This window comes from Pelodiscus sinensis, chromosome 10 (genome assembly GCF_052426305.1).
Source record: "Pelodiscus sinensis isolate ZL-2025 chromosome 10, ASM5242630v1, whole genome shotgun sequence".
Lineage (NCBI taxonomy): Eukaryota > Metazoa > Chordata > Testudines > Trionychidae > Pelodiscus > Pelodiscus sinensis.
The window spans coordinates 50,973,073-50,997,751 of NC_143061.1; the positions used below are offsets into that span (position 1 = coordinate 50,973,073).

General features: G+C 44.1%; 1 protein-coding gene across 3 annotated transcripts in view; it reads left to right on the forward strand.

Moving 5' to 3' along the window:
- The first annotated feature begins 5,464 nt into the window (after positions 1–5,464).
- Positions 5,465–24,679, forward strand: part of IWS1 (interacts with SUPT6H, CTD assembly factor 1) — a 32,498-nt gene continuing 13,283 nt past the window's right edge. Inside the window, exons 1-6 of one of the 3 annotated variants that reach the window (XM_075937432.2) lie at positions 5,465–5,706; positions 8,586–8,701; positions 17,613–18,753; positions 22,373–22,565; positions 23,117–23,174; positions 23,758–23,858. In XM_075937432.2, the coding sequence (XP_075793547.2) occupies positions 5,673–5,706; positions 8,586–8,701; positions 17,613–18,753; positions 22,373–22,565; positions 23,117–23,174; positions 23,758–23,858 (1,643 nt within the window). In that variant the 5' untranslated portion in view covers positions 5,465–5,672. The remainder of the gene's footprint in view (positions 5,707–8,585; positions 8,702–17,612; positions 18,754–22,372; positions 22,566–23,116; positions 23,175–23,757; positions 23,859–24,679) is intronic. The other 2 variants (XM_075937430.2, XM_075937431.2) reach the window with 2 other exon arrangements.

The window sequence follows — 24,679 nt, forward strand, 5'->3', positions numbered from 1 at the left end:
TGAGAAAATGATGAATACAGAGATTAATGAGATTTACCTACAGTTGATTTGGTATGGAGGGTGCTGGGGTGCCTGCTCTGGGGAAGGGGTGAGTGCATTGGGATTGGGGGGCACTGGGGGACTTGGCTGAGGAGGACGGGTGAGTGCATTGGGGTAACTTATAATATTTTTTAAATAAAAGATACTTTATAAAAAAAGGAAAAATTTAAAAAACAATAGTTAGGTAGCACTTTATTTTTATTTATTTTTTATTTTTTTGCTGACTTAGAAATAATAACAGATCCACAGTAACAAATGATTGGGGGGGAGGCGCAAATTTGGCCTTTGCCTCCGGGTGCATCACACCCTCACTACACCTCTGGTTCAATTGGCCAGAGGGCGGGACAAGGAGGACTGAGGTTCAGGGCTTTCCATGGTCTGGATTTCCTCTTTTGGGGTTTCAGGATTAGTGGATTTTGTGCCCCCCCCAAAGCTCTGGGGTGTGAACAAAAATGAGGGGTTCTTCAGGACAGGGCTACCGGAAAGGGGAGTCTCAGTGCACAGAGTTGCTTTTAGCTTTGCTTCGCTCTGCTTCTTCCCCATGAGGCAGATCTGGCGGGGAGGCTTGGGGCTCCTTCCTCCCCCAGAGGAAAGCCACTGCTGGCACTCCCACTTTGCAGGGGGTGGTGGTGCAAAGTTGGAATGACAATGCGGGCTCCCTGCTTAGGAGAGAGGGAGGGAGGGAGGATGGAAAGGTGGGAAGCTGAGCTCAAGCCATGGACCAACTGGAAGGCAGTCCTAGACCACTACTGGACCGCAGTTTGAGAACCACTGCTATAGTACAAAAACTTGCTTACAAAATCTTCCTATGCTTTCTGTCTATCCCTGCTGTAATCTTTCTTTTTCCGCCCCCTTGTTGAAGAGAGCCCTTAAAGGACAATATCCCTTTTCTTCGAGATAGCTGGACAAATGAGTTTCCCTTTCTGACTATTTAATTAACTGGTTTTAAAAGAATCCTTCACCAAATCAGTACGGGGGTAAGATATAAAATCATTTGTTATGTCTAAAAACTTTGGAAACATATTTTTAACATAAACATATGGTGACATTTCATAAATATGTCTATTGTTATGAAGATCACACAAAATAAATTAGTGTACCCTTTTTTCTAAATGTAATGAACTTTGTTATGAACACACTAAACTGCTCTGACTAATTAATTTAAAATAATGTCTTTGTTTCAGTGCATCAGATATATAGTATCTGGAATGATTACTTTTTGAAGGCTTAAAAGTACATTTAAAATATAAAATCAGCTTGAAATACTTATTAAGAAAATGTAAACAACAGAACAGCTGCATCTTGTATTCTGTATTTAACGTTGTATTCATCAAGACAGCTGACTTGCCCTTATTACAAAGTTTTTCACATAAATCTCTGACAAACTTCCAGGTACATCAGAAAACCTGAGCTTAACAGTTTTTATTCCCAAATTAAGGGTTTTTAATTAGGTACCTTCTGCATGTTTAGTCTTCACAGTCTGGCATGCAGTAGAAAACATGTTCCATTTTCTTTGGAACCATCTCAGAGGGTAGCCATGTCAGTCTGTAACTTTAAAAACAACAAGTAGTCCTGTCGCCCCTTAGAGACTATCAGTAATATATACTATCATGAGATTTCATGGGCAAAACCCACTTCCTCAGATGAGCTTCATCAGATGTCCAGCTCATCATCTGATGAAGTGGGTTTTGCCCACGAAATTATACTGTATATATTTTTGTTAGTCTCTAAGGTGTCCCAGAACTACTCTTTGTTTATAGAAGGAAATTGTAGAAGAGTATTCTTTTCAAATGTAATTTGTTACATTTGGGTTCAGGGATTTGGCTGGAAGGGATGAGCAGGGAAGGGGAGAGACGAGGGAGACAATGGGGAGAGGGTAGGATCTGAGCAGAGTGGGGGGATAGCCTGGGGCAGAGCAGGGGTGGAGTTTGGGCAGGGCCATAGCCTGGGGAGCTTGCCTTCCCATGAAGCAGCTTCACCCACTGCCTGCGGCCGCTTGCTAAAGGACTCTGCAGTGTGTCTATGTGTGGGTGCGAGAGTGGTAGTTTGGAAGATCACTAAACAGTATGCAAAGAGCTGTGGAGTCTAGGACTGTCCTACAGAGAGTGAATATATTCATTGTTCAGTACTGTTATGGTTGTGGGACTCTGCAATACCCACATTTATAGTTGTAATTTGTGGTGACAAGGTTAAGCAGAGGCTTGGAGATAATGTTGATAAGTTTGGTCAATATTGATGAATAAATAAATGTGATAAGAGTAAAAACTGTTTAGTCCAGGTGACACTAAATCTTGCAGGTTTGGAGAACAATACACCAGTAGGGACGTCCATTGACGGAAGTGTTTCTTCCCAACAGCTCCCTACTTAAGAGATTTCTCTCTGGATCAGAAGGGTTTAAATAGCACATGGCACTAGTGCCTCTATCTTTGTGTAAGTCACACAGAACTCAGGCTTTCCATACTGCAGAATCACAGATGCTGAGCACAGGTTTATGTTAGTCCCAATCGCATTCTTGAGGTTTCTGAAGAGGTGTGGCTATGGATGTAACAACTAAATGCTTTACTGCTCAGCCAGAAACCCAAGCCTTTGGTAACTGCCTGTTATTCTCCTCCCTTTACCTAAGCAGACTTGTAATGGTAAATCACTGATGACTGTGGTTAATTCTAAAGACACATTGTAAATGAAGCTGATTGAATAAAAAAGTACATACCAGCAAAGGACTTTCAAGTACATCCCCTGATTTTCTTTAGCATCCTGTTTCCTAAGGAAGGTTAATTTCACTCCAGCCACTTCATGTTGTTGGGCTGAAAAGCAGATCCAGAAAGCTTTTGGATCCGTGGTATTTCACTCTTCCACTCACACAATGTGGGGCTTCTTTACTCTGGTTGTTAGAAGGCAGGTCATGCTCCCCTGCCGAGCAATCTCATTACGGTCTGAGTGTCTCTCCATCCTTCACTTTGGAATGCAGCCAACAGAGCATTAAGAGCATATACACAAACAGGCATGCAAATACTACACAGAGAGCTGTAACACGGTTAATATCTTATTGGAATTGACATAGAACTCCTCAGTATTTCTGAGGTAGCGACTCATTGAAAGTGACAATTTTTTCTGTACCTGTGCAGAGCGCACACAGAGAAGGAAGAAGACCATGTGGCTCTTTGCAAAGGGTCCTGTTGACCAGCCAATGAGAGACCGGCACAGCAGTTGGCAAGCTGTGGTATAGCAGTAGGAGCAGGATGTATCCTGAGTGACGTTCATCCTTTCAACTCGAAGGATGTTCGTGGATCTAAACGCACCAACTACAAGTAACCTATACATGCTGCAAACTAGTCATTGACATTCGTCTGTTCCTTAGGCATGCCCCTAGTGCCCAGCTGCATAGTATATGTTTCCAGAGAATTGTGCAGTGGTCAGGAAATCTCACCTCATTGTATGGTAGGTTTTCTAGGGGGCTGTGATCCACCCCTGTTCACACTCCACCCACTACTGTAATAATATTTTTACAAGGCATGTATGGGTGGTAGGTCAACCTAGGGCTAGGGGACCTACCCCAGTCCCACCCCTTCTGCCCAAGGCCTTGTCCCCTGCAGGAGCCAAGGCCCGTCCCAGCCCACCCTCCCCCCCCCAGTGTTAGGGCAGACCTTCAACCTTCTTTCCTCCTGTACCCCACACAAGCTCCCTGTCACCGCAGTGGCCTCCCCTGCCCCAGAACATGGAGAGGACAGGCGGGGTGTGGCCCTAGCCTCGGAGTACAGGGAGGTCCCAGAGAACAGGGAAGGCAGGTGTCCCTAGTCTCCAGCCCTGGAAGAAGGCAGGGCGCACTGTCCCAGCATCCCCAGTCTCAGTGCAACTGAAGCCTGAAAGCTGTGCTGAAGCAGGGGCTGTTCTGGGAGTGGAACATGGATGGGGCCATGCCTGGCAGTTTGGGAAGCAGTACCTTCTCTTGCCTCTTATCCTGCCCACCCATGATGAAGGCATGTATTATAAGGCATAGTCGCTGGTCAGTATTGTCCTGGTGAAGCATGTGTGGCAATACTGTACATGAAGTTATAGGATTTCCCTGTATGGTGTTATTAACATGTTTCAAACTCCACAGCCCTGCCCAGGCAAAAGTTGGACAGGTCTGTCCTAAACAAAAGAATGTGTGCTTGCCTTAATAAAAATTAAAGCTGTAAACAGTCATGAAACAGGTGAGAAAAAGCCAGCAGGGAACATCTGTCCACATAGACTCTTTGTCTCCTGGTGCCCAGGGTTTGGTCAGTAAGACTGCTGAAAATACGTGATGGAAACTGCTTGAATATGAGATATAAAATATTTTAATGCTCTTTTATTCTTCTTGAAACCATTTCTGTAACCTTCTGCTTCTACTCACTTAAAATCTCTTTATTGTTAACCTGTTTTACTGTTTTCTCTAATCCAGTGCATTTAAATTGAAATGTCTGAATAACTATTTGAGCTAAGATGGCATAGGAATAATGGACTTCAAACATTTCTAGGAGACGAAGGGGTGGTGCATCACATAGATTCTGAGGGAAGTTCAGCACAAGTGGCGTTTTGGGGTCACCCTGCAGTATAACTTAAGTTCTGGTGCAAGCCAAGTGTGGCTGGCGGAGCATCTTAAACCTCAAATCTGTATCAGATTGAGTCTCCCTCTGTTGTGAGCAGCCTGGAATAACGATCTGAGGAAGTGGGTCTGGCCCACGAAAGCTCATCATCTAATAAACCATCTTGTTAGTCTTTCAAGTGCTACATTGTCCTGCATTTTGCTGGCATAGGACTGATGTTGATGTTCCTGTCAACCTGCTCCACTGCAGGGACCTTTGCTGCAAGCCAATTAGACTGCTCCCTAGAGTGGAACTGAGGTTATCAATGGCTTTGGTCCTTGGACTTGCAGCATCCCACATCCACTCTGGTTAAGTAGCGCTGATGTCACTCTCCTCTGCGCGTCCCTTCCCTTCTCCTCTTCTCTCCCGCAGCTGAGTCCTGGCTGAGGAAAGCGATTGTGCTGCTCCATCTGTCAGCCGCGTGAGGGCCCCTGGATTCCTCTGCTGGCGCGGTCACCCCTCGGATTCGCGGGGCTGCTGCCTGAGGGGCTGGTCCCAGGGCGCTGGGGGGCCCCTGTCAGGGCTGGGCCCGGCGGAGGGAAGGGCGCTCTGCAGCCAGGCGCAGCGAGGCTCTGGGGGACACGCCCTGCGCCGTGTGAGGGGCCGCGCCCGGGGCGGGGACATGCTCCGCCAGGGGGCGGACGAGGGCGGCTCTGGCCGAGCTTCACCCGCCGGCTGAGGGGGCCCTGACAGGGCGACCCGACCAGATGGGCGGAGAGCGCGCGCGCGCTCAGCGCCAAAGCCCCGCGAGACTTCTCTGGGCCTGACCTCTCGCGAGCGGAGCGTGGCGCGTTGCCCTCCGACCCCCCACCGGCGTAGCGCATGCGCAGGAGCGGTCTGTGAGGGTGCAGGGGAGGCGCCATTTTGGGCCCGCGGCAGCAGGAAGAGCCGGGGATTTTACTGGACGGGGCGCGGGGATCGGAGCGGCGGGTCCCCGGCACCAGCCCCCTGAGTCGGGCCCCTGCCCCGCCCCCTCCACCAGCAGCCTGCGAGCCCTGAGAGGGAGGCGGGGGGCGGCGGCCCGTGATGGAGGCGGAGTACTACGGCGGGGACCAGTCAGGTGCGGGGCGGGAGGGGGCAGCGCACCGTGGAGCGGGGGGAGGGGCCGGCCGCGGAGGGATTCCCCGGGCGGGCGGGCGGCCTGAGCGCTGGACTCCTGGCTCCGCGCGGCCGGTCGGGGGCCTCGCGCGGGCTCCCCCGCGCTCGGGAGGGCGGCGCGGGCTGTCAGGGAGGGCGAGCCCGGGGGGCGCTCCTGGCTCTGCCTCGCCACGGGCTGGGGCTCGGAGGCAGCTGGAGGCCGACGGGGTTGCCCTGGGGCAGAGGCCGGGTGACACCAGGGGGCTGTGCGGGGAGGGCCTGGCTGCAAGGTAGGAGGCTGACGGGCCTGTCCCTGGGCGTTGGGCTGGGCAGCCCCAGGTGGGCCGAGGTGCCTGTGTGACAGGTAGAGCGGTGGCAGGCGCCTTGGGGCTGTTGGAAATGGACTGGCTTGGCTTGGCCAATAAGGATGAAGAAGGAAAAAAAAAAAAGCATGAGGTTGAGCGATGCTATCCAAAGCTACAGCGATGACCATGTCAAGTTCTCATTCCCATCACCTATCATTCTTAAATCAAGAGTTGTGGAAGTTTGGTATCTCAGAGATTCAGGTCATTAAACTGTCCTTCCTCCCACAAATGAAAAGGATGCCCCCCAAACACAGTATTATCCCATTTGTGTACTACATGTAGAAGTCACTGCTAAATAGAACCTCCATGCCTGTCTTCAAAGAGGTCTTTGCCTCACAATGATTCCTACATCACACTGGCTTGTGAGTTATTGTTGTTTGTCTAGGTTGTGGAGATGACATGTATGATGGTTTGAGTGGCCAGGAGGGTGTCATCTTCATCTAAGGAAGCAATAGTGTAGTCAGTTAACCAATAATAATGAATCAACTTTTCAATTAACTGATATCTAGCATCCCTACTTCAACCAGATTAATCCCATTTGAGCCAGAAAGAGGTCTTGCCTAAGCTAGGATTTAATTTAATGTTAACACGTTGTGAATTAGCACTGTTGCCTAATAAGGATATCAAAACTGTTAACCAGTTAAACCAGAGTGCTTAATCAGTTAACCATTTTATTTTGGATCCCACTGTGACTATGGGGTTCTGCTGACCCACCCGCCAGTCTTTCCACAGTTGGAGCTGCTCTGGCCTGGCACGGCTGTCCACCACCGGAGTTTACTGGCCAGAGCTAGTTAAGAGGCAAGCATACTGGTAAATGTCATGCTTACTGGTATGCTTACTGATTAACATCTGTATTGGCTAACATGCTTAACATCTCAAATCTTAGTCTAGATGAAAAGTCTAACCGCCAACAGCATGACCTGATCAAGTGATTTAAGGTCCTGGTATGTTGAGCAAATAAGTGTGATTTTCAAATGTTAGCTCAGGTTATTTTCGTACAATTAAAAATTCCTCTTAAGTTTCATTAATGACGTGTCTGCTGTGGGAAAACAAGGGTGCTTTTAAAAAATAACTATTATATTTCCAAATCCTAGTGCAATCAGGGCAAGCTGTAGTTCTAATGTGTTAGTTGGTTAAGGTTGAACCAATACATGTTAAAACTACAGCTTGCACTGTCTGTGCTAGAATCTTAAAATATGTTAACTATTGCATGCTAAAAAAGACACCTTTACTCTAGAGTAGACTGGATCTAATATGTAGACCAACATGTTTGAAAATTTGTTAGGTGGCTGTGTTGTCCTAGACTTCTCTAGGATACAGCACAACCAGCTAATGTGCTTTCAAATGTGTTAGACTGCATGTTAATGAGTATTAAGGGAATGTGATAAAGCAATTCAGTTGTGCTGATATGTTGAAAGAAAGTGCTCTTTCTGGCTGTCAAAACAGGCATGGTTGAAAGCTTGGCTGCATATGTAGCTCTCTGTGTTATATGTGGGCTGCGTCTGCACAGTCTGAAACCCTTGCCATTTGTGGTGGATGCACTACTGGCACCACTGTGAATGGTGAAATTTGCAAATACTGGGAGCCAATTTACGAATACTAGGAGCTGAGACTCCCAGACTGGCAGCCGCAAGGAACTAAGCATGTGGCCGGGAGCTGTGGTAAGCTCCTTGCATCTCCCTGCCACCACAGTACGTTGCCTGCATCTTCTGGCCACAGCAGTGAGCTTCTCGTGGCTCCTGAACTTACTGCAGTTCCGGGAAGCCACCTCTTCCCAGGACAGGACAGGAGAGACTTGTAAATATGTGGAATCGCGAAGGTTCACTACACTACTTAGATGGCTCTGAGATTGTCATATGGTCTGGAGCTGTGTGCTGATTGGGCCACTGGAGAGTTTTATCATTTCAACTACATCTGTTTCTAAAACAAAATTGTTATAGTAGTACAAAAACTATGCAGACATGCCCTAAAACATGCAGGTTAACGTCATTAGGTCTCTGACAATGTCATTGAATATGAAGTGGTTGTTTTTATGCTACATGTAATAGTTTTGATGATCATATAAAACTGTTGGTTCCATTTTTATAATGTAAGTTTCTGTGGCCTGTGTCTCTGAGAGTAGTAAGGATCACTGTGGCAGATTTGCCTCTACTTCAAACTTTCCTGATGCATTTTGTTCTGGACATAATTTTAAATGGTTCATTTTCAGAGTGTAGCTGCTGGGAATCACAATCCTTAAAGGATCTGCTATAAAAGAAGCAAACTTTTTATCATTTAATTGATGAGTGTGTACTGTAGCTTCTGGTTTTACTCTCTGAAATCCAATACTTGCTGAAGTCTTTTTCCATCTTCTAACAGTATTGTTTTAATTCTGGGAGTAGAAGTTCTGATTGTGGATCATGCCTGCTAGGTCTTTTTTGCAGAAATGTGAAAAAGCTCATATTTTTTAGCTGTTGAAAGAAATTATTGACTTTTAAATGTTTTTATTTTGGTACAGATGATGGTGGAGCCACCCCAGTACAGGATGAACGGGATTCAGGGTCTGATGCTGAAGATGATGTAAATGATCAGCACTCTGGATCAGACAATGAAAGCATAGGGCATCAGTCAGAGGTACCAATAAAATGTTTTCATTTGATTAAATAAAACATGTCTTTCTGTAGCCTGAATTTCAATGAGGGCCTTCCTCTTAATGGAGTTTAATTTTATATTGGGTTCATTAAACCAGACCTGTAAAACAGTCTTGCAAAATGTCCTTTTCCAGACATCCAGGGCATGTAGTTTTTTGGCAAGTAAATAGAAGAGTAGTTTATTTTTCATGATAAAAGGATAGTCTGTGCTTGAGCTAGTAGAGTATACTCCTGGGGGAATTCTGCATACAAAAAAAAAACCCTGCACACAATATCTTAAAATTCTGTTTATTTTATTTGTCAGTTAATATATGTGGAGATAGTGGGGGGCATAGGCCAATGGCTGCATGGAAGTGAGAGATTACCTTGCAACTCCCCCTTCTCCCCTCCCCCCCCATATGGACTTGGCAGTGAGTCTGCACCCATCCCTTACACAGCGTGAGGGCTGGGCCTGCCCCAGAAACACCCTAGGATCCTGTCCCTTTATGCCAGGTGCACTAAGATAGTAAATAGGGACAGGCTCACATGCATGCCCAGCCCTGGCCCCGATCAGCTATGGGACAAGCAGCCTCAGTCCAACAGGATCCAAGTGTGGGGAGATTTATGAGGTGCGATTTGGGTGCAGGTGGCTTGATGGGGCTCTCAATGCGGCAGGGTCTGGATGTACAGGGGTTTGGTGGTGAGTTGTGGGTGTATGTGGACTGGGCCTCTGTGAAAGGTCCAGTGAAGGTGGTTGGGGCTCAACAGAGTGGTCTTGGTATGGGGAAATACATGGGGCTCTAGGTGCTGCGAGAGTGAGGAATGGAGGGGTGGGTATGGTGGGGTTCATTGGGATCCAGGTGGGGGGATGGGGCTCATTGAAGTGGGAGTTTGGGGGGGCACACAGGTGGTAGTCTGGGTATACAGTTGGGGGGTTCAGATGTAGGGTTGGTGGGGTTTGGTTGGAGAGTTCAGGGTACAGAGAGCTGAGACTTATGGGGGGATTGTAGGTAAGTATGTGGGGATCAGGATGCACTGGGACTGGGCAAATGGGAGAACAGCTGCCCATACAGTGACCCCTCCTGTTGCAGCTGAGATGTGATGTAGGTAGGAAGTCAGGGGAAGAGGTGCAGAGCTTCCTCCAGCTGGGGAGATTTCTGGTGGGTGGATGTAACCCTGCCCTGGCTGCTCCTTGCAGGGGAAGAGGAAGTCTGTTCCTCTCCCAGCCCAGCTGCGACTGGAAGCTGACTCTGGTGCAGGAGAGGAAGTTCCATCACCCACCCCCAAAAGTGATTTACCTCTCTCCTGGCTGCTCCAGGTGCCCAAAATGATGTGCCTGTGCTGCTGGTGAGAAGCTTGTTTTTGCAGCTTTCCTCTGCTTCCCTGTCATTTTTGGCGGGAAAGCAAAGAAATCTGTTGCGGGGGGGAGGAAAAGACTAATTCTGCATACATGCGTTAGTTCAGAACTCCCCTTGAAGTAAAAGTTTCACGATAGTTTTGCAAGGCTGCTTTAAAAATATCCTTACAGACATCGCAAATTATTAACATCTGCAAATCATTTCACACACGTTTGAAATAATAATGCTGTTATCAGGGATTTGTAGCTCAGTGAACAATTTTGCATGTTTATGCTGAACTTTGTCAGTACAGGAGTAAATTTTCTTGAAAAAAAATCCCAGACCCAAACCCTCCCTGGTCAGTTAAGTTATAGAAAGGGTGTGAAGGAACTACATCTTCACTATTTTGATGTTGTGATGTTTTTCCATGTCAAAAAGCTCATTCATGTTAGAAGAGTCCAAGTGCCTGTGTCCTCTCTGCAATTCGTGGTGTGGATGGCTTCCCATGTGGTCTGGAATCCATATTGGGAAAGAGGGTAGAATCAGGCTGGCCCAGGAGTGGGATTCAGTTTACTATGACTGGAATTTGAGAGTGGGGTGTGGAGAGGGAAGCACTTCCAGAACTGTTGTAGGGATACAGAACTTTCATGCAGATCCCATGGGATCTGCAAGATAAAAGAACAAGTTTTCCACAGGTCACAGAAGATTTCTCCAACCCTTCCCCTCTCCCCCACATGACAGTTGTGAAGGAATCTCAACAAGGATTTCTTTGTAAAGTTTTCTCACCAAAAGTCCCTTCCTATGGCTTTCATTGTGGAATGGGATATTCTGGGCCCGTGACATTCTCTGTCTTTTCCTAGTCAGTAGTGTGGAGAAGGCCCTATTCACACTTACTGTGAAATAATTTGTTACAATTTGAATACCAGCTTGTGTACAGTAAATTTCTTGTTTAAAGTTGGTTCTGTGTTCTAGATTGAGATACATGATGTAGTTGTTACTATGTGTGTATTGTGTTTATATATAGGTTGAATGTCTCTAGTCCGGCAACAGCTGTGGCCTGGCATGATTTTAGTTAGCCAGATGTCTGCTTATCATGGGTGTAACCAAGTTCCTTGCAATCCCACTGCTATTTACAGCCACCAACCCTGGTTCTTAGTGTTCTGTGCTGTTTTTCAGCTCTCATTTACCCCTAAATGTCTTCTAAGAGCCCAGTATGCATTGGAAGTGCTGGTAATGCTGCTAGACAATATTGACCTCCCATGAGTCTGGTAAATTCTCTGGTTCCGCACCAGTCATGTCCCAAGAGTGCTGGATTAGAGAAATTCAACCTGTAGTGTGTTACAAACTGTGTAAATAGTTAATGTGATATAGAGATGTAACTGACTAGTTGACTCTACTAGTTCCTCCCTCTCCCCCCCTTCCCTGCTGCCTCTGTCAGAGAGAAGCAGCAAGGGTAGGGAAGCAGGAGCTGGTGCTTGGGGGAGCTGACTCAAAAGCTGGTTCCCCCCAGCACCATTTTGGGGAAGCAAAAGAGGCAAATGCGTAGCGGGGGACCTGAGTGAGCCAGGAATCAGCTGTCCTGGCTTGCTCCTGGTCTCCCACCTCCCTTCCCTCCCCCCCTCTCCCCCACTGTGCTTCTGCTTTTTTAAATGTATTAAGAGCTGATTCCTGGCTCACACCCTGTCTCCCCCCTTTATGCCTCTGTCTTTTAAATGTATTAAGAACCTGGTAGCTCTTAATATATTTAAAAGTCAGAGCCACAGCAGGGTTAGCTCCTGGGTTGGGAAATTCCATCAACTACTCGATTAGCTGATGACCTGCAATTTAACATCCCTAATGTGATATGCTGTAAGAAACTGAAAGACTTCACTCTTTTATGTAGTTCATCATGCAATCCTGTTTTGTTCTTGTAGCAGAACTATTTGTGTGTTATATCAGTCAAATTCCAAATGTTGGAAAGAGAAAATAGAATAAAGTAGTTTTTATTATGACATGATTTTTAAAAAAATGTACTTATTTGGCTTTTAAATTTAGAATGCCTTTGTGTGTGTGGGGGGGGGAGAGGGGGTGTCAGTGTTTGCAGCAGAAGAAACCAGATCAGAAATGGTGGAGGTGATCCGAGTGTCCTCTGTGGGAGTGAGGAAGTTTGTGGGGTGCCCTTACCAGGAGTAATTTTCTTAGCATAAGTGAGATGATAGGCGCTCAGAGGGATGGCTTCAGTATGTGCAGGATGGAGAGATGGTAGTGTTTTAGGGAATGAATAATTCCAGGATATGACAAACAGTGCAAAACAGAAGCCAATGTGATCAGGAAGGTAATATTGCAGTCTTGAGGGACCTTTAGCATTTCATCTGACAGATGGGGGTTGGGCTAATCATTCCAACACTTGTATAGACGTGTGGGGTGTTAGTGTTACATACTACACTTATGATAATTTGAGATCTTGTTTAAATATATAAGCAATTGTTTTCAGATTGTCCTTTGTATTAACAACTTTTCCACATATCCACTGCTAATAAAAAATAAGAGAAAATTAACATTAGGGAGCTACCATCATTCTCATCTGACCTTGTTGTACATGCTCATGACAGTATGTAAGGGATATGTAGTGTGTCAATACACTTTAGTTTACTTGGAGACACGGTTGTCTTTGACAATGGTTAAAATACTCAGTCCAGTTAATTTCAAACAAGACCCCCTAACAATAGATTTTAAAGATATTTGGATAATCTTAAAAACCACAAGTATATTATAAAACATGTTAGTTTTGCCTGCCAAGTCAGTAATTTCCAGATTTCTTACAAGCCAAGATAAGAGATGTAGTTGAAATTACAGCACACAAGAATCACCTCCCAAAAGGAGTGACTTAACATATTCTCGTTTCTTAATTTGTTTCTTATGTCCTTTTATTTTCTTCATCCATAGGAGAATGTTGGAAGACTGACATTCAAGGGTAATAAAACCTTTGAGAGAGCCTAATCAGATAAGTCTTTTTAATTACTATTTCGTCTCTAAATTAGAATTCAATTTGATTTTTTAAAAACTAACTTTTAAAAACTTTTTAAATTTTTTTAAACTTCTTTTCCAGGTTCTTACTAAAAGAAAAGAGAGTTTTTGAGGATTTATGTAGGTCTTAGATTTGTGGGTCTCAGGTATGTGGGGAGGGTTTTCTTTCTATAATTCTTTTCTGGCTTTCCTTTCCTCTCCCACTTGATGATGTCCTTATCAGTTCTGTTTTAGCTAAGTAGAGTTAGGCGGTGCACAGTTTTAGTACAGTGATGCATATTAAATCACATTTACAGTGTTCGTGTGATTTAGAGGCCAGATGCTGTGACCCTTCCTAACTGCAGTGGAGCCCTATTATATAAGGACCTATCATTGCATATTCAGTCACAGGATTGGAGTCTGGGATTTTATGGAAAATCTTTTCTTATTTATCTTGGATTTTTAAATTCACACTAAATGCCTGATCATCATTTGATTATGTAAACTTGGTTGTAATAATTCATGGGATCATACTGGGTGACTAACTTTTTAACTTTATGCATTGATCCAGTAATCTATTTGCTAATCTGTTAATGTTTTACATAGAAGAGTAAAATGGAAAATTTGATTTTAATACATTCGATAGACTATCCTGTACTAAAGTGCTGTCGTTGAATGCTTTCAGCCAAAGCAAGATAATTAAGGACATTTCAAGTAAATAGTTTATAGATAAAGAGGAGAAAGAAAAGAAAGCAAAGGATTTAGAGGAAAAATCGGGTGGGGAACAGCTATCTGAGACCTACCTATCATTGACATTGTCTGATCTTTTCTTTGAACTAAGTATTTGGAAAAGAAACATAGAAAACTTTTGATATTAAATGCATATGTGTTGCATAATTTCTTCTAAACAAATTTTTAGAGACGAAGTAGTAAAATAACTGACAGTCTCACAAGGCTTAGGTCCCAAGCTTCTTTCTTGTTTCATTTTCTAGTTCATCACATTTAGTCATTTAACTAAAATAATATCTCTTAAGTCACATTCTTAATGTTACACATATGAAGTATGTACTCCAAGCCAGACTTTCATAAACTGTTTTATTCATATACGCTTTTCAGTCCAGATAGTTTTCTGTGTGTTTTCCATTGTGTTCACTCAAACAGGTCTTTAGTATGCCAATTACTTGTAGTAATACAGGGCCCAGAGGCCTTAATCGGAATTGAGTGAGGCCCCATGTTGTTGGGTGCTCAAAAAAGAAAATTAAAGATAACTACTGCACCAAACATACAGGCTACATAGGATTTTAAACTCCTCTTTATTCTCAGGAAAGACCTGTTACAGACGTAGAGAGATACGTTGCATCCTGTGGAAAAAATAGTAATGCTGCTGGAACTGCTATGATTTGTTATTGTACTGTGATTTCTGAGATATACTGTTAATGTCCCTACATGCTTATTCTGCTTTGATGTCTTATCGACTAACATGAATACCAATTTACCAAGATCTTTCTAGTCTATTCTGAAAGATAAACCATCAGCTTGCAGCCAATGCTATTGATCCAGGGATCGAATTGTTTTACTTTCTCATTACGTATCCCCCAAAAGTTTCCAGACCTGTCAAATTGTAAAATAAAGAAGGTAAACATTAATAGTTGTACCTGTGCTACAACTGCTATACTACTGCTGGCATCATGAACAATTCCTCACTTCATGATGTACAGTTGAATGAAGTAAAAAAAAATGTATTAGGAGGGTGCATGGTAAGGTACAAAGCTCTTCCACCAGAAGGTGATGAGAATTTTTTTCTAATCCTCCTCACCTCTAGCACTGACCAGCATTCACTCTGTAGATTCCATCCTGATATTCTTGATAACAAACAGCACTGACTGCTACAGGCATTCTCAACCTTTCTCTTCCTCAGCCTCAGCTCTCTTCTTGATCATAGCTCCTTCTTCAAGAGTGTGTTGAGAGAAAGCATGCCAAATGCAGCAATAATCGGCAGATGGATGCGACACATTCCTGGCACATTACTTAGGAGACACCTTGCAGGAGTGGGGAAAAAAATGACACGATTAGCTAGTTCCAGAGGCAACCTGCATTGTGTTGTGGGAGGCAATGAACACTGTGGTCAAACAGAACTCCTGGTCCCATGCTGCTTTAGGAATTTTTCTACCTTCATAATTTTTGTTTTAATTTTTAAAAAATAATTCTCTAATTTGGCACTGTAATTTTTTATAAACATAGAAAATTGGAACTTAGAATTGGCCTCCTTATAACTGCCAATGTTACAGGGAAAAAGACCAATAAAGATAAAATGTTAGCTTCTTATTGTGGTGCTGCTAAGAGATTTTACACAAGTAACGTTTTTAAGATGGATTTGGTCACTTGCATGGTTTAAGATAATGTAGTTCTGTTACTGGCTTGCTGCTTCCTTGTGTCTGCAGCTGTGATGTAATTTAAAAGGTAATATCTTTGGACTGCTAGTTAGAGAGAAATGCATCACTTGAAATCTGGGATCTAAAATTCTGCATAGCAAATAGCATTGCCTTTTTAGTGATTATAAAAACAGCAGTTGCTAAAATCATGGTCAAATTTCAAGTGTATGCACATGAGAATTTTAAGTAAAAATGTTAATTAACTGTGCACTTCAGTTTAGCCCTGGTGTAAATGCATCTGAATTATTGTATGCAGTTCTTAATTGTGGGGAAAATGCACATAGAAGAAGTAGGTGGCTATAGAATGCAGCTTTCCAAGCTTACGGCCAGGTGAAAACATGAAAGGAAATGTCTCTGTGTGTTCGTGGTAAATACAAGAAATAAGTTAGTCATTTTGCAAAGATGATAGAGCTCAGAATCTAAAGCTAAAAAAGAGAAACTTTAGATTAGGCAAGAGGAAAAAAAAAGAGGAAAAAAAAGGGAGAGGTGATGTCCCATTTGTATCAGTGCAATAGAAAGAACAACAGTTATTTTCACAGTGCTCTATTCTCTATTTGGTAGGGAGACAGGCTTATTCTGGCATTAGAAGTTTGATATGCTGAACTGTTGAATTGGGTAATAGCTAGGGAATGGAAAATGTCTGAAAAGTCTCTGCAGGATTGGATAATATTGGAGTGTTAATTTTAGAGGGAAATTTAATATTCAGATTTTATTCTGGTGGGAGAATGGATGATATAAACTTCCTTTTTCCATCCAGGATAAATTAAAATGTTATATCTTGTCACCAGTATTAGTATTCAAAAGTTTTATGACATGCAAAGGACTTATCCAGATTAGTTTAAAAATGACTTTTTTTAATTTGTAAGTGTCAATAATGTTAGCTTTGAATCTCCTTGGTTTTTGCCAAGTGATCTCCCAGGTTTCTGAGGGAACATATTAGCTCACTGCTTCACTGGAAGGGAAAAGGTGTTGAATCTTTTAAAAAAGATGTCCTTCCCCCAAAATGTTTATTAGTTATTGTCATTGAAATGAAACATTTTAATAAAAATGAACAGAAACCATTATTTTGTTTGACTAAAAATCTCTTCTCTCTTGACATATATTCAGTAGATCTCTGGTCATAATTCTCCATAGCAGACAATACTTTATTTTTAATCCTGCCATGTTATTTTAGAAATGAAAGTAAATTTTAGGCTTTCTTTGTACATTCTAAAGAACAAGGCACAAATCCATTTTTGGCAATATGTTATACAACTACTGTTATTCTTTATATTATGTGTTATTTTAGTAAGGAATATATTCCATACAAAGAACACAATCCCTTCTTTGGAAGCTTATAGGTTTATCGCCAGGATTTTCAAAACTGATTAGTGATTTTTGCATTGTTCAGTTTTTGGGAGCCTCAGAGTGCGTCTGGACTGCAGGCCGTCCCCCTCCTCCCCCCCGGGAAAAATGGCCTTTTTCCGAAAAAACTTCACTTACGTCCACACTGCTATTGCGTTCTTTTGAAAGGCTGCAGGGTTTTTACCGAAACAACGAAGAACGCCTTTTCCAAAAGAGCTCTTGCAGAAAAAGGCGTGTGTGGACAAGGAAAAGGGAGTTTTTCTGAAAGAAGGGACCTCCAGGAGAAAGCACAGGTGCCCCGGTGGCCACTCCATCCATAAGAATCACAGCTTACATGTGAGAGAGCGTCTAGTGAGTGTAGATGCTCTCTTTCGAAAAAGCAGATAGCTTTTTTGATGTACTTTTGAAGTGTGGATGCTCTCTTTTGGAAGAAGTTTTTTCGGAAGATCTCTTCCGAAAAAGCGTCTTTCGAAAGAAGCCTGCAGTCTGGATGTACCCCAAGTGAAATACCTTAAGACCCTGTTTTTTCTGGAAGTGCTGTGTATTCATCTTCTGACAATTAGAACCCTTAAGGTGGCTCACACTGAGTCATTATTTTCTTAAATCTTTACCTAAATAGATGATTGATTAATAGTAAAGTGGACAGAATTCTCATTTGGATTTTTAAATATTTATATTTCATTGAATTGTGTGATGCTGTAGTTTGTCTGTTTCTGTGTCTAAAATATTTTCATGTTGCCATCCTTAAATGGAAAGTTTTTCTTTGTTACTGTGCTTCTTAATTTACAGTTTGTCTTGGATTGTTTTTCTTTTCCAGAATGAACAAAGTGATGGAGAAGATGATGGCCAAACTAGAGACCATCACACGACAGATTCTGAAAATGAAGGCACCCCAAAGCAAAAAGACAGTGATTCTGAAAATGAGGACCCTCCAAATCACAATGCCAGTGATTCAGAAAATGAAGGGGCTCATGAGGTCAAAGACAGTGATTCTGATATTGAGGACCATCCAATTCATAATGTAAGTGACTCTGAAAATGAAGATGCCTTAAATCACCATGCAAGTGACTCTGAAAACGAAGAACCTCAAAAAGGCCATAATAGTGATTCTGAAAATGAGGATCCCCATAAGCATCTGAATAGTGAATCAGAAAATGAGGACCATCAAAAAGGTCATGCAAGCGACTCTGAGAATGAGGAGCCCCCGAAATATGTAGCTAGCGACTCTGAGAATGAGGAGCCCCCAAAACATGTAGCTAGCGACTCTGAGAACGAGGAGCCACCGAAACATGTAGCCAGCGACTCTGAGAACGAGGAGCCCCCGAAACATGCAGCCAGCGACTCTGAGAACGAGGAGCCCCTGAAACATGCAGCCAGCGACTCTGAGAATGAGGAGCCCCCGAAACATGCAGCCAGCGACTCTGAGAACGAGGCGCCCCCGAAACATGCAGCCAGCGACTCTGAGAACGAGGCGCCCCCGAAACATGCAGCCAGCGACTCTGAGAACGAGGCGCCCCCGAAACATGCAGCCAGCGACTCTGAGAACGAGGCGCCCCCGAAACATGCAGCCAGTGACTCTGAGAACGAGGCGCCCCCGAAACATGCAGCCAGCGACTCTGAGAACGAGGCGCCCCCGAAACATGCAGCCAGCGACTCTGAGAATGAGGAGTCTCAGAAACATCCTGCAAGTGACTCTGAGAATGAAGATGTTCCTAGACTCAAACAAAAAATAGAGTCTGATGACAGTGATGCAGGGAATGGGGAAGAGGCAATGCAGAATGATTCTCGGCATTCGGATAGCGAGCAGGCAGGAAAAGGATTTCATGCATCTGACAGTGAGGAGGAAGGTCCTAAGAGACGGAAAATAGCAGATAGCGATGAAGAGGAGAGAGATGAAGAGAAGGCTGTCAAGAGGAAAGCAGCTGTGTTTTCTGACAGTGAGGATGATGATAAAACACGTAAGGAAATGCTAACATCAATCAGAAGTATAGTGGAGTTCGGATTAACCGACACCCGGTAATCCGACACTCCGCTTTATCTGACCCTGCAGCTCCCGGAGACTTTGCCAGGGTCGGATACAGCGCGAGCCGAAAGAACGGCCAACTTGCTGCCCCATCAGCTGTTCCCTTGCTTTCTAGGAGAAGCTGCTGCTGCTGCCTGGACGCTTCCAGGTAGGAGCGGCGGCAGCAGCAGCAGCTTCTCCTAGATAGCAAGGGAACAGCTGATGCCGCTCCTGCAGGAGATGTCCCCGCAGGAGCGGCATCAGTTGTTCCCTTGCTCTCTAGGAAAAGCTGCTGCTGCTGCCGCCGCTCCTGCCTGGAAGCATCCCAGCAGCAGCAACTTCTCCTAGAGAGCAATGGAATAGCTGATGCTGCTCTGCGGGGAGACTGTATCCGACATATTCAGTAATCCGACCATGTGTTGGTCCCATTTAGGTCGGATGATAGGGACTCTACTGTATATGAAAAACAATAGTATAAAAGATAATTAGCTCTTTCTCCAAAGACCAAATTTACATTTAAACACCTGATAACTGGTAATCTGTGGCTACATATCTTGGAGAGGGATGGTATTCAGTAAATGCTTCCAAATCATTTGCTGGAAAAATAAGTTTTATTTTGCCCCTTTGTATTGACTTGAGCTTGAACTCCACAGAAAAAGAAATGTCAGGGGGTAGCCGAGTTAGTCTGTACAGGATACACTTAAAAACAACAAGAGGTCTGGTAGCACTTTATAGACTAACAAAAAGTGTGAACTTGAATATTTTTGGTGTCAATTTTTCCCAGAGGAATTTGATGTAAGTAACTTCTTAGGGTTGACAGTGTTCTGTTTCAGATAGGCCTCCTTAGAAAGAAACCCTGTTCTACCTAGGAATAGTTGCTAGACTGCAGTGTATATAGTTTCAGATCTATGAACTACTAAGCAGTATCCTAGCTGACATTTTTTATCATACACTTCAAGAATGATTCTACCCTGAAAAGTGGCTTTGTAAACAAAGCATCATCTTACCAAAACAGTCTGTTCCCTGTATGTATTTGGATTTGGATTTAATTATTGCCTAAACAAATTTTACTACAGGCAGTCCCCGGGTTACGTACAAGATAGGGACTGTAGGTTTGTTCTTAAGTTGAATCTGTATGTAAGTAGGAACTGGCGTCCAGATTCAGCCGCTGCTGAAACTGACCGCCAGTTCTGACTTACATACAGATTCAACTTAAGAACCCCGAGCTTCCCCAAGTCAGCTGCTGCTGAAACTGATCAGTGCTGATTCCAGGAAGCCTGGGGCAGAGCAACTCTGCCTCGGGCTTCCTGTAGTCAGCGCTGGTCAGTTTCAGCAGCGGCTGACTTGGGGACGCCTGGGGCAGAGCAGCTGGGGTGCTGCTGGGTTGCTCCAGTAGCACCGCTCCTCGGCGCTACTGGACCAACCCGGCAGCACCCCAGCTGCTCTGCCCCAGGCGTCCTGATTCAGCCACTGCTGAAACTGACCAGCAGCGGCTGAATCAGGACCTGGGGCAGAGCAGCTGGGGTGCTGCCGGGTTGGTCCAGTAGTGCCCAGAGCGGCGCTGCAGGACCAATTGGCAGCGCCCCAGCTGCTCTGCTCCAGGGTCCAAAACAAAAGCCTGGTCTTCTGGGGGGGGGGGGGGGGGCACACTAGCCGCGCACCCCCTCCCCCCCAGGAGACCAGGGACACGGGGAGCAGAGCCGCAGCAGCAGCGGGGTGCCGCTCCTCTGAGGCTTTGCTCTGGCAAAGTCTCAGAGGCGCGGGACCCCCCCGCGGCTGCGGCTTCAGTCCCGGTGCCTGTGGTCTGCTGGGGACCGTCCCCAGCAGACCACAGGCACCGGGACTGAAGCTGCAGCAGCGGGCAGGTTCCCGCGCTTCTGAGGCTTTGCTTTAGCAAAGCCTCAGAAGCGCGGGAACCCGCCCGGTGCCCCTGGTCTGCTGGAGACGGTCTCCAGCAGACCAGGGGCACCAGAGCAGCTTACGAACGGGGCTCTCTCGCCCCGGAGCTCGCAGGTAGCAATCCGCTACCTCGACCTCTGGGGCGAGAAAGCCCCGTTCGTAAGTGCGGATCCGACATAAGTCGGATCCGCGTAAGTCGGGGACTGCCTGTACTATCTGTTTGGGAATGACTACTTACAGGGAATAGGACCGAATGTGTAGCTCTGTAAATGCAAGTTCTCATATGGTAGTGAATAATGAGGTTTGCCTCTGATGACAAGAGGTGAGTTCCAATAGCAATGCGAATGTCCAGAGTGTGAACTTCAGTTCTCGTGTGTTTCAGATATTTCCACAGTTGTATTAGTAATTGCCCAGCAAAGTAATTATATTATCCCTGCAGCATTGTGACAACTGCAGGAGAATGAGGTAGATTCCATAATAGCTTGTGTTTCACTAGGAGAACTGATCCTTGCATTCCAGTTACAGAATTTTTATTGTTGGTGATGTATGAGTGAGAGAGAATCCAACTTGACTTCTGGACTCCAAACTGAGTGTTCAAGATATGCAGAATTTCTTTTCTTGAAAATGAAGTACAGGCAGTCCCCGGGTTACATGGATCCGACTTACATCGGATCCCTACTTACAAACGGGGTGAGGCAACCCCGCACTAGCTGCTTCCCCCCAGCAGACCAGGGAGACGTGAAGCTAGCGCCCCCCCAGCAGACCAGGGAGACGCGGAGCGGCTTTTCTCAGCAGACACCTCAGCTTGAGAATAAAGGACTGAGGAAAGTGAGGTGTTGGAGAATAAAACTGAGCTCTGGAGAAATGTTTGGCTAGAGTTTCCCCTACAATATGTACCAGTTCCGACTTACATACAAATTCAACTTAAGAACAAACCTACAGTCCCTATCTTGTACGTAACCCGGGGACTGCCTGTAGTTTTCCCACAAGAGTAAATGAGAAACAATACATATGCAACTCCACAAAACCATTTTAAATTACTGCACTCAAAAGGGACGTTTGCTAAAAATTGTATTGTTCTCTTAATTTTTATTTCTAATTTACAAGTAACATGTGTTTTCTAGAACTATAAGAGATCTGAGAAAAGGTGGGGGTTTTTGGCAATGTGGTCACTCTGTGTGTTTGATAATACTTTGAATACACATTTTCCCAAAGCACTTTCACTGTTTTCCTTGTATAGACTGGTTTCTCTTTGTGTTGGTTTTTCATACAACTGGAGAGAGAAATAAAATTTTGAAAATAGAATGAATGGTAATACTACAAAAATTGTTAGGGGGGCTCTAGGGTAACCATAGTATCTAAAATCACTTTTACTTATTGAATTGCCTAGATTTCAAGATGACTGTCTCCCTTTAGAGATGACATGCAGAAGTGTATAAATAATTTTTAGTGAGGGTTATGTTTTAGAAATTAGTGTCAGCAATGATGTGGTTAGGAATGCCACTGTATCTGTCCAAAAAATCTTGGATAAGAAGTTACTATCCAAAAAAAGGCACTTTCCTTTTCTCTCTTGTGGCTAGAAAAACTACATGACAAAAGGTAACTAGTTGGGAGGGCCACTTATTATTGATTCAGCTTAGTCACTGTCTCTCCTCTAATATGTTTCCATGTGTTAGCTGCTGCAAAGAAAGGGCGTGCTGTCTCAGATGTGGAAGAATCTGAGAGTGATACATCAGAGAAATCTGATAAAAGAAAGAAGAATGCTATAGCATCAGATAGTGAGGAAGAGGAGAGCAAGGACAATGCTGTAAAGAAAAAGGAGGAGAAGGATCTTTTTGGGAGTGACAGTGAATCAGGGAATGATCAAGAGTAAGTAAATGTCTTTCTAAATGTGAAATCCCAAAGGGTAATGAACAGTGAGATTTGCCTCAAATGAAAAGGGATGATTCCCAATAGTAGTATGAATGTCCACACAAAGATCACTCGGGGTATGGCTACACTAGCCCCCTAGCTCGATCTAGGGAGGCTAATGAGGGCAACCGAAATTGCAAATGAAGCGCGGGATTTAAATATCCCGCGCTTCATTAGCATGTTCCTGTCCGGTCGACATTTTAGAAATTGACTAGTGCGAAGTAACTGCCCGTGTCTACATGGTGCAGTGAAACGGGATTCTGATTTAAAACCCTAAATCGAATTAGCTGGTATTCCTCCTGCAATGAGGTTTACCAGCTAATTCGATTTAGGGCTTTAATTCGGAATCTCGTTTCACTGCTGCATGTAGACATACCTGATATACTTCAGGTATTCACACAATTGCATCAGTAATTACCCAGCAAACATCAGTCTAATCATTGTCATATTATTCTTTGGTTATTTGTTAGAAATGGAAAATATAAATATATTACTATTTACTTTTGTAGGAACCTAATTGCAGATATATTTGGTGAGTCTGGTGATGAAGAGGAGGAAGAATTTACAGTAAGTTTGTAAACTTAGGATAATAGATCTTGTTCAGTTTAATTATTATTAATTTTGTGCCTTAGAAGCCTAAGGAGTCCCAGTCATGGACTAGGGGCCCTATTGTGCTAGGAACTGTAAAAACAGAACAAAAAGACAGTCCTTATCCCAAAGAGTTTATAATCTTAATTATAAGCCAAGCAACTTGCAGTGGGTACAGGTAGACCAATGGGGGAGAACAATGGAACAGTGAGACAGCATTGGCCAACGTGATAGCTGACCATTGTTTTAAAAGCTTGTCTGCACCTAAAGTTAATGCTGAACAGCTGTTCTACTTTAAATTCACACTTTTATTCCAGAATAACTTTCATGTGTAGATAAGCCCTGAGTCTGTTCAAATTCATGGAGGCAGTTCATGAATTAGATGTGCTTGTCAGCCCTTGCTGTTTGGAGAGCACTGTCTGTATAAGAACCCCTATTGTAGATTTATGACATGAAGAAGAGATCAATAAAAAGAGAATGTGGGTACTGGGTGAATTGAGAAGATGTGAGTAAATACCCAAGAATAATTCCCCCATATTGATTACACTGTCTTTACCACCAGGGTTTTAACCAGGAGGATTTGGAAGAAGAAAAAGCCGAGGCAGGGATGAAAGAGACAGCAGATGATTCAGACTCTGATGACAACATCAAAAGAGGAAAACAGTAAGTCCATGGCAAAGGTGTTAATTTTATTTTCTCTCAGGCAACTATATATCTCCCTTCTCACCATCCAGCATGTGATTTCATGTGACAGGACTCCTCAGATACCGAGTAGGCTGCCTGCTGGCTGAGACACAAAAGGGACCATATTAAAGAAATGTATTCTGCCACCAGTTCAGCTCCTCTTTCTTCTCCTTTTCTAACCTGGTTTGTCAGTGACTTCTGAACCCATAGCGAATGGGCTGTATGCGGTTCCTGCGGATAGTAATTCCCTATTAGAAGCGGAGTGCAACTGACATCTAATCAGTTCATTCTCTGTTTTGGATGGCCCACTGGTGTGGTGATGTGCTACATCTAGGAGCATTGGAGACATAGGTGTGATATTCTATCAGTGCAGGTGATCAAATGTGGAAGGAGATACAATTAGTATATAGAATCATAGAGCTGGAAAAGACCTCAGAAGGTCATCAAGTCCAGCCCCCTGCTCTAGGCAGGACCAATCCCAACTAAATCAACCTAGCCAGGGCTTTGTCAAGCCGAGACTTAGAGATATTTCCTCTTCCTTCCCATGCTTTTGCATATTGCTACTCTAGTAACAGAGCACCACATCTGTGTTGCAGCTGCTTCAGCACAGAGCCTTTTCCCTACAAGTACAGCAAAGTGAAACGGATCCTTGTCAGTTTCATACTGCTGCTATGGGCAGGTGAGCAAAATGGGATTTATTTCCTGACTATAAACTAGAGTGCATAGGGTAAGGATCTACCTCACACGTCTCACTAATGTAGCCTTTCCAAAATTCACAGGAATCCAGTTCTATGCCACTT